Here is a 10,010-nt window from a genome sequence, read left to right on the forward strand (position 1 = left end):
AACTTAGCTTCCTGTTTAATAGATCCCTTCCACGGTTTTTTTTTAACTTTTGACATGAAATAGTTGGCGAAAATCCATCAACACCTCTGGACAAAGCGTTTTTAGCGTGATATGCCGAAACCTTAAGAAGATATGGGCCCGCAAAGTCGCGAAATTTTACGGACGCTTGTATGGTGGGGACAAGTTTGTGCCCTGCACCATACAAACGTCTGTATGTCTCTTTTCTGACATATTACAAATTAAGTGGACGTATTCGTATCGGTTAACAAAAATCTTTAAAGTATTGAACTTTAATTGTCTAGTTTCCCAAATAAGACTCTCGACTTTTTTCGGTAACAAGACAAAAGACAAGGAGCATAAATGTCTTGAAAGAGATCTTGAGCTTTACACTTTCTTGAGTTGAAGTTTTCTTACGGTTAACAGCTTTTACGGCTAACGGTCTAAAAGTATTCAATTTTTACGTCAAACGGGAAAATGTTTGACCTTTTTACGGCCGTTTTACGGCTTACGGAGTTACGGTCTATCTACAGCTTAAAAAATCTGTTGTTCTCGGGCAGTGGGGCCGGCCTGTGTAGAACTTTACTGAGCTTGTTGCCCAGTACAAATTTAGTACAAATTTGTTGCCCAGCAACAAATCCTCTCACATTGAAATAGGATATTTTCTTCCCTGTCTTTCAGCAAGAATACATTCTAATAAATCATCATTGAAGTCAAACGGAATCTTGTGAACAAACAGTTTCTCTTTCATTTGTCGTCCGAACACCCAGCGCAAATCTTCGATAGAAATCCAACACACTTTTCTTTTCCAGACTCCATGGCACTCCTTAGGAAACCAGTGCATAGCACGTGATATCCGGTAACGTCGGTTGCCATGGATTCCACCTGGTGCCAGCGGATGCTGTTGTAGAGATGCGAACAACGTTTCATCCGGGATTAGTGTGTCCCTCAAGAATTCAATGAAGTCTCTGCCTATCCTGCTTTTCAGCACAAACTCGACAAATTCCCTTATGGCGATAATGAATGTCGATCCTTTATAAATTGAAATATTGTGTGGTGGTGGCGATTTTGCGATTCCTGTGTTATGAATGTGATTATTCCTTAGTTTGTAAACAAACTTAATTCTTTTTTCGTGGTATTTAGGCAAAGGTAAACCTTCTATGCAGTTCAAGTTGTTAAGTCTTTGTAATGCCCTCACAATTTGCTTGTTGTCGTACAATGGAAAATCCTGGCCAACTAAGCTTATGTAATACTTCCACGGTTTCCGTGACTCCAATAACTCTTTCATACAATGCAGTTGAGCTTCAACCAATGAAAAATGTCCCCAAACAACGTCAGAACTCTTTTGTGCAATAAACACATTTGGCAAACAGCGAATAATGGCAACTACCGCTTTACGGAAAACGTCCGAAGATTTTCCGTCAATATGAATGCAGTAAACATTGTTGGGCATGTAGATAGCTTGAAGCAGGCGAGCTAACAGCCTAGCACCTTTATATACTGTGATTCCAAAAGCGATTGGTAGCTCTCTCTCTTGCTTTGATACAGGAGGGTGAGTAAATCGAGTTCGTAAAACGTGGCGGCAGTCCTCAGTTGGCTTGTAGGTGTCAAGAACATAAGAGTCATTCGACGAGAGGAAAGTGTTGTTAACGTTTTCTTCGCCAGATATAAGACGTCTGCATCGTTCACTCTTGAATGCCTACAAAAAATGAAGTCAGCATGCGTTAAACAAAGGATGATATGTCGATATTTTCGTGATCTATCAACTTTATTGGTAAATAATAAAGATGGTAAATTTCAAGCTCGGTGATAAATAGTGAAGAAAATTATTCAACATGACTCGAGCGTGGGACAAAGAAAAAAATCTGAGTCCCCGACGGGAATCGAAGCCATGGCCTCCCAGATACCGGTTGGGCGCTCTAACCAACTGACCTACGAGAGACTCGTTGTGAGCTGGGCCATTTACTAGGTTGATATATGACACGCGTCCTGCATACTGCTTGGATCAGCAATGTCGAATTCATCAAATGTGTAGTAAATAATAAAGATGGTAAATTTCAAGCTCGGTGATAAATAGTGAAGAAAATTATTCAACATGACTCGAGCGTGGGACAAAGAAAAAATCTGAGTCCCCGACGGGAATCGAAGCCATGGCCTCCCAGATACCGGTTGGGCGCTCTAACCAACTGAGCTACGAGGGACTCGTGGTGAGCTGGGCCATTTACTAGGTTGATATGTGACACGCGTCCTGCATACTGCTAGGAACAGCAATGGGACTCAGATTTTTTCTTTGTCCCACGTTCGTGTCATGTTGAATAATTTCTTCACTATTTATCACCGAGCTTGAGATTTACCATCTTTATTATTTACTACACATTTGATGATTTCGACATTGCTGATCCTAGCAGTATGCAGGACGCGTGTCACATATCAACCTAGTAAATGGCCCAGCTCACAGCCAGTCTCTCGTAGCTCAGTTGGTTAGAGCGCCCAACCGGTATCTGGGAGGCCATGGGTTCGATTCCCGTCGGGGACTTCGATTTTTTCTTTGTCCCACGCTCGAGTCATGTTGAATAATTTTCTTCACTATTTATCACCGAGCTTGAAATTTACCATCTTTATTATTTACTACACATTTGACGATTTCGACATTGCTGATCCTAGCAGTATGCAGGACGCGTGTCATATATCAACCTAGTAAATGGCCCAGCTCACAACGAGTCTCTCGTAGCTCAGTTGGTTAGAGCGCCCAACCGGTATCTGGGAGGCCATGGCTTCGATTCCCGTCGGGGACTCAGATTTTTTCCTTGTCCCACGCTCGAGTCATGTTGAATAATTTTCTTCAACTTTATTGGTCTTAAAATTTTACAAATAAATTTTCGCAGCACTGCCGGGACCAATATTAACAATATGTACCCGGTCAGTCAGACAAAGCTAGACAAGTTTACTTAAATTAAGAGGACCGCTATAACAGAGTTGGAACCTCCCACGGGTACGAAGTACAAATTTGTACTTTTGCAGTCATGGCATATGGTGGAGTGAAGCGTCATGCAAACTGGACATAGCCTGCGAGCAGGGTCACTTTGGGGCACGCACGAGAGCTACACCGTAAGCGCCTCCCCGCCTTTTCGCTACGCTCGCCACGGTATATTCGCTCGTGCCCACTAACTGGACATGCTTCAAAATCTCGTAAATAATGAAACAAAAATATATCGTTTATAAAAAAATATGATATAACTTGCTGATTTTTTCAAGGATATTCTTTGCAAAATCTGCCAAACAAAAAATATTGAACTTAACAGGATTAAAAACAGCAGTGTCCGTGGTTATGTAGGGGTGATATATTAGGATGACAACAAACTCTTTTCCTTACCGGTATCTTTGGCTTGATATTCAGAATTTCAAACTCCGGCTGGACAACAAAAACATTGACTGAAGCCACAAAGAAACATGTAGTAAAAATGATAGTCTTGATTTTACACCCAGCCATAAAATTGTGTTTCCTGCAAAATAAACACACGGAAAATGATGGTTGTCGTGTTTCAAACAGGAAGTAAGGAGAAGGAAAAGAACTGATAGAATTTTACGAAAGTGACTGGGCTTAATGTCTGAAGAAAACATTGAAATTACTGTAAACGCCAATTAATTAATGGCGATCCATTAGAAAATTGTCACAGAAAGTGCATTTTGGTTGGCTAACAGCCAGATTTCTATTCTAAAGAAGGTTACAAGCCACTCTGCCGTGTCATGGCAATCCACGAATCTGATTGGTTTTTTCGGCAAGGTCGACTATCGGTAGTCGGCGAGGGGCGATTCAAAGCCCCGAGCTAACTATCAAAAGCCGAGAGCGAGCCGTCTAATTAATTGTTAATAAGCATAACCCAATGACCGATCTGTTCACCGAGTGGTTCACTTTTAGTTTTGGTTTGTGATTTCGGCAATTAAACTTGCGCGTGTTCCCAGTAAAGTCTTTTCAACAATTAGACTACGAGCTCGAGTTTTGTTTACACCTGCAGTATCTTTTATACTATTAAGTTACACACGAGCCGAAATCATTCAGATCATGATCGAGACATATGCATGTATAATTAAATATGACGTTTGCATTTGGAAATATTGCCTCAGATCCACACTTCATTTTGTTGGGTAAATACGACTGTACGAACATTTCCCTCAAACAAATTTAACAATGAAGAAACATATAACAGTGGCATTTGATTTCCGACCGGTCATTACGTACAATTTATTTACTCTCACGTCTTTCTTGAGCAGTTATGCTTTTTGATCATTGTTAATCAAAGGTTCCCCAGCATATTATAAAAAGCTGGACAGAGTTCACTTCATGTATTTAAAATACGGGCGAGACTACACGAACGAGCGAGATAACGTACCTGACACGAACATCGGCGTTTATAAAACCGGAACGGCCACATTTCGGCGCCATGATTTCATTTAGTTTTGCTCTTAGTAAGAAATTCTGTCGCTAGCCTCTGCAATAAAAGGAAACTGACTCAAATAATTGGCCAAGTACCGGCAAATGCATTGAAGTTTATTGGTCTGAAGTTGAGTTCAACAAAACAATTCAATTTCCGAATCGACACTTAAACATGCATCAGATTTTCTTTGTTACTTACCATTTTCCCGGCCAAGATCATTTCTTGTGGTTCTGTTGTAAGAGCAGCTACAGCTAAGAGACATTTATCCTTGGATCTGCTAAGGCGTGAAAGCCTTCAGCGCTTTTGTGTTCAAAATGTCAGCCATTTTCTTCATACACTCTATCTTACGTAGAAGTCGAATTTCTAATTTAAATTGAGCGCCAACTGTTTTAATGCACGCTCTCAACTAAAGACGGTATCTGATTGGTTCGTGTCATGTAACGTTTCACGGGATTTCACAGTTACTGTTCTTTGGTTCAGTATGCTATTTTTTTAATGTTTACAGTACTTGTACTCCCTGTGGGGCTTGAAAAATGTATTTACATTCGGCGGAACTAAACTGTAAGTGGTAGTGACAGAGAATGTAAATAGTTTCTTATTGGTATGAACACACGTGAGCCATTATGACGTTAATTGACTCTATTATTGTAACGTATATAAGAACTGATTGTTGTAATGTATTCATCTCAGCTCTCGAACTTTTCAACTTTTACTTTATACACTTTTGTTATCTTTGTACTTTACCTTTGACTAAAGGCTTTAACCCCAAAAGGTTTATGCGCCTGCATTTGGTTGGGAGTCCGTTCCCATTTTCCCCCACTGGGTTTTCGTACCAGGCGGCGTATAGGTTTGAAGTCCGAGTAGTGTTTCAATTTTGTACGTTTGAAAATTGTACTTGACGAGGACGGCATTAAATTCTCGGACTCATAGTTCGAGCATTTCTCATTCCCAGAGCCCATTTGGTCTGTTTGACGGTAGTGAATATAAATAAGAAGCTTTAATTAACCGTGGAAAAACCTAGCGGATTCTCATGCAAATAAATGTTATAATCGGTATTCCGCCTTTCCCCTTAGTTTAAAGATCGGTAAGCTGAAAAAGCAAGTTTAACGAACCATCGCGTCATCTTGACATCTCAACAGCAAAAATAAAGTTACAAAAAGTGCAATTCAGAATCGCGTAGCTATTTTTCATTTTATGAACGTTTTGCACAATTGCACTTCTATCAGTTCTGATCTGTTTGCAGCGTTCTTGCCAAAAAAACGCGCAAAAGGACTTATTTAATGTCGGAGCTAGATCGAGGTCAGACGGCATCACGTCACTCCCTTCCCAGCAAAAATAAAATATGTATATCTGGTTTGTTTCAACAAAAGGTGCCCAGAAGGCTGATAGAAAGGCCTGAAATTCACTAACAGCCACCCTCCCTCCACCTAAGGGCCCCTGGCTAGACCAGGTGGAGTGCCTAGTCACCCCTGATGAGATCCAAGCTGCCACAGGGCTGCAGTCAGCTGCCAAAAACATGACCATCATGAGTAAAATACCATGACATTGCTCTGACCTGCAAAGTCTGGTGAAATTGACCCAAACTTGACTATGCCCACTCCTCTAGCAAGGAAGCAATTCAATGGCTGGTCCTAGGCTCCCTGAGGCTGTTAGGTCAATGACTTAGCTACCCGGCACAACCTTCCATGGCGGAGCCTCCCCGCCCCCCAATTGCAACCCCCTCAATAGCCCAATTTCGATATATTAAAATTCAGCCTAAAACAATAGACCTCAGGACGAGGCTCCGGGGACTATAGAGTTTGTGTGGTTTATTCCCCGGAGCCTCGTTTTGATGTCTATTGTTTTAGGCTGAATTTTAAAATATCGAAATTGGGCATATCATGTATCGTAATAGGATATTTTTGTCAACAGTTTTATTTTATAAGGAGTACCTTGACTCTATTTATCACCTTTGTCTCAACTCCCGATTTCATAGCCGGAATTTCAGACATCGACCCATCGACCCTCTGGTTGCACGCTCCCAAGAAAAGACGTTTCTCTGGTCGTGCGCTCGCTTGTCGGGAGCGCGCGACCACGCAGAGTTAGATTTACCATATCTCCTCGACCGTGGTCTAACGAAAGAAATATGCAAATAATAAAAAAAGAAAAGTACTTCAAAGATAAGGTTTTACTTTTCACTGTTCAAAGTTGATATTTTTGGAGCTTTACCATAAAAGTTTTACGTTTGTCAAAGCTAGAACATTTGTTCGGATGCGGATAGTTTAAAAACTTTACACTCAGCAACTATTTTACTTTTCCCTGCTCGTACTTCCATTTCAACTTGAACGAAATTCTTCAAAATAGAAAGAAAGCTTAAGTTTGACCGCACCAACTAGTCTCAGGCCTAATCCGCGCGACCCTACGCAACACGGTGACGACTTGACGACCAGCACCCGACCAGCAACATTTCTCTGGGTCGATGGGTTTACCGATTTCGCTAAAAGAGAGATTTTGCTGCGTAGCACTCAAAATAATCAACAATAAGTGGTAGGTAGCGATCGCTTTTAACTCGCTTCGCTCACTGTTTCTTATTTGCGTTGGAGAATAAAGAAATTTTTGATATTAATTTCTGTGGCTTCTGGTAAGTTCTCAAAATTCCCCGGACCGAATGACGCACTGAGAGCATTTTTTCCTCTTTCTACGTCACCTTGGACTTGTACAAACTTGGCTGCTTTCTGGGTGCCGAAAGGTAAACAATCGTGGTAGTAATTTATTCATGACCAGTTGTCATTGACAACTTTTAATAATTCATGCAAACAAAATATGATTGGTGCAAAATGACATCACAAGCTTAGATTACATGCCCTGTGATTGGCTATCGTTGACGTCAATGAAAAATTTAGCACAAACTATTGCACCACCATGTATTGAAATACTGCAATATTACGGTGAATTTTATCTTTTCATTTCAAGTTCCTCGGAGGGTAAACGAGGAATTCTGTGACTTTTCACCGAGTTGGGCCCGCGGTTGAAGGCTACAGCGTTGGCGCCGGATATTTATTCCTCGGCGTCCGAAGGAAATATTTCCAACAAGTTCAAGTCTTAGCCACACAACGGCAGTTTCGGCAGACAACTCTTCATTTAAAAATTCAAAATGCAAGAATTCAAAGCCGTCGCTATGTTCAACCTCTCTGCTATCAATGGAGTCTACCCTTGTAGACCTTTGCGTCGAAAGAGTCGACCGTCGGATCGACCGTCGGATCGACTCGATCGAAGCAAAGGAGAACATTCTTTACACCGGCGAAGTTCACGTGAACAAGAAAACGAAAATGGAACCCTGCAAGGAAATGACTATTGGAAACGAAACCCCGACTCTGAATACGTGTGGCCTGTTTAATGATCTAGGTAAGCTGAATTTTATTTCACATAGTAGAAATTCATTGAAATCCTCCATAAACAAAGCATCACTTCAATGCTAAAACATGTTAAAAGTGTCAGTGTGTTGTTGTAGTCAAATAAGCTTAAGCTTATTTCTCTGACATCGAGGTTGAACTTTCTGGATAAAAAATAAATTTTCACGAAGCACTACAAGCTTACTATTGAAGTATTAGTAATCGAACAAAATCGAAGTAAAATTCAATCAAACAGCAATCGTTCGTCTGGGTTGGTAATCGAACAAAATCGAACATCAAATTTGCTGTGAGTTCGATGTATCGAACCAATCGAACGCAATCGAACTAGAAAATCTGGTTCGATTTTGTTTGGAATGCAACCCTTAAAGCCCGAAAATAAGTAAATCATAAAGAAAAAGAAGTTTGACTGAGAACGATTGTCAACCATTTGGTAACTGAAGGATAGATTGTGTTCGACTGACTAAATTTTATTGTGAGTTCAATTACCAAATCCAATTGAATGATTGATGTTCAATGGGTACGATTGCAGAATGTTCGATTAGACCCAAAACTATAGGGTTTAACTGAGTTGGGGGAAAGACCTTTGGTTCCAGTCGTCGGGAGGTCCGAAAAAATAGAGGGATCAAGAAATCTGGATTCTACTGTACAGCTTTCGGCTCCCTGTAACCTTCAATCCTTGTGCATTTTCCAGGTAATCTCTGTTATTATTTTTTGCGAAGCAAACTCAATGAAGTTTTTTGTTTGCACTTTTACAGATATACTGCATTCATTGGAAGATACTGAAAGTTTGGACCAGATTTGTCCTGACGATGCCAAGTTCCCTCTTGGCCTACTTGACGAGTTGAACATCAAGTCATTAGAGCCAGACAGCCTTCCACTAGAAAGTTTACTGGACATTGGCGAGTCGTCGAGCTGTATGGACAATCCATTCTTTGAGCAATTCATGGATCTTGACCATCTGTTTCCAGAACTGCCCCTGCTTGACACGCTGAATATGGCGTTTGAAGTGGATCAGACCTCCCCAGTCGCCGCTTCAGACATATGCCAGTCAGATGTAGTGACAGTGGCGACTGGGAGTCCCGGTGGTGACTACATGGAAGTGCCCTCCCCTGGTAGTGAAGTCATTGATGTGGTTTCACTTGTAAGGGACGCAGAGGTATCCTCGTCAACTGCTGACTTATCTGATGTTGCTCTCTCCCCGGAGAGTGTCATAGATATCATGTCTGTTGAAGAAGACCCTGGTAGTCTCCTGTCAAGTGCTTATCAAGTCGTCATGGACTGCGACCAAACAGAAAGCACTTCTGACATCGCTGCCGAAGAGATCACAGTTATTCAAACGTCAGATGCCTTGACTCTCTTGACACAAGAACTGATGCAGCCTTCTACCTCATATGCCAGTGATCATATGCCAGAAGAGCGGCAATTGGTCAAAGATTCTGAAAGTTTGCCAACTGTAACTGTTGACATTGATGAACTTTTCTCTCTTTCTCATTCTCTGGAATTTTCGGACAGTGTAGTTTTACTTAGTGAAGGTGATTTAAGTAGTAGCGAAAGTGTTGTAAGCTCGTCAGAAGTTTCTGTGAAAGCACAACCTAAGCAGAAGAGAAAGAGATCATGTTCTTCAGAGTCCTCTAATTTGCCAGAAAAGAAAGTCAAGTGTGAAAATACCAACAAAGACAGTGCTCGTAGTGAGCTTCTGAGCACCGCAGATGTTCTTGACAAACGTACAGTGAGAAGATTAAAGAATAACGTTGCATCTAAGCATGCTCGTGCTGCCAGAAAGCAGAAAGAACAAGATTTGTTCCAGCAAGAAGAAGAATTGGAGAAAAGTAATGCAGAGTTGCGAAAGCAAGTAGAGGAACTAGAGCAGCTTGCAACTAAAATGAGAAAAGTTCTTGTTGAAAAACTAAGTGGGGTGACTTGTCCAGTGTAAAAGAAAAACAAATTGAAAAGAATGTGATCATTGCCAAAAAAAGTGAGAAAAAACAAAAAAGTGAAAAAAAAAAATAGTTTGTTAATCATTTTGCTTCCCACCTTGGCGTCAAAGCCAAGTTGGTCAGACAGCTCATTGTAACTGCATGTATACTCACAATTTAACCCAGTATGTTAGCATTTACAACCTTTGTAATTTAATACATTGTACTTAACCAGGTCGTAAACAGAAAATAAACAAGTTAACACTGTA

General features: G+C 40.9%; 2 protein-coding genes across 2 annotated transcripts; one reads left to right on the forward strand and one right to left on the reverse strand.

Moving 5' to 3' along the window:
• Positions 1 to 274: 274 nt before the first annotated feature.
• LOC144661463 (beta-1,3-galactosyl-O-glycosyl-glycoprotein beta-1,6-N-acetylglucosaminyltransferase 3-like) lies at positions 275 to 4,517 on the reverse strand. The gene is made up of 3 exons (XM_078522273.1): positions 4,389 to 4,517; positions 3,371 to 3,500; positions 275 to 1,696 (listed from the first exon to the last, which is right to left on the reverse strand). Exons 1-3 carry the CDS (start codon positions 4,439 to 4,441, stop codon positions 641 to 643), a joined length of 1,239 nt encoding a protein of 412 aa, XP_078378399.1. The 5' UTR covers positions 4,442 to 4,517; the 3' UTR covers positions 275 to 640.
• Positions 4,518 to 7,352: 2,835 nt separating this feature from the next.
• Positions 7,353 to 10,010, forward strand: LOC144652409 (uncharacterized). Its single transcript, XM_078512426.1, has 2 exons — positions 7,353 to 7,817; positions 8,581 to 10,010. The coding sequence occupies exons 1-2, from the start codon at positions 7,613 to 7,615 to the stop codon at positions 9,756 to 9,758; spliced, it is 1,383 nt and encodes a 460-aa protein (XP_078368552.1). The 5' UTR covers positions 7,353 to 7,612; the 3' UTR covers positions 9,759 to 10,010.

This window comes from Oculina patagonica, chromosome 1, assembly GCF_052425735.1.
Source record: "Oculina patagonica isolate OP01 chromosome 1, crgOcupat, whole genome shotgun sequence".
Taxonomy (NCBI): domain Eukaryota; kingdom Metazoa; phylum Cnidaria; class Anthozoa; order Scleractinia; family Oculinidae; genus Oculina; species Oculina patagonica.

Coding starts and splice junctions, on each gene's coding strand:
- LOC144661463 (XM_078522273.1), bottom strand. CDS start 4,441: ATGGCGCCGAAATGTGGCCGTTCCGGTTTTATAAACGCCGATGTTCGT. Junction 3,501..4,388: donor AACGCCGATGTTCGTGTCAG/GTACGTTATCTC, acceptor TTTATTTTGCAG/GAAACACAATTTTATGGCTG. Junction 1,697..3,370: donor ATATCAAGCCAAAGATACCG/GTAAGGAAAAGA, acceptor CATTTTTTGTAG/GCATTCAAGAGTGAACGATG.
- LOC144652409 (XM_078512426.1), top strand. CDS start 7,613: ATGGAGTCTACCCTTGTAGACCTTTGCGTCGAAAGAGTCGACCGTCGG. Junction 7,818..8,580: donor TGGCCTGTTTAATGATCTAG/GTAAGCTGAATT, acceptor GCACTTTTACAG/ATATACTGCATTCATTGGAA.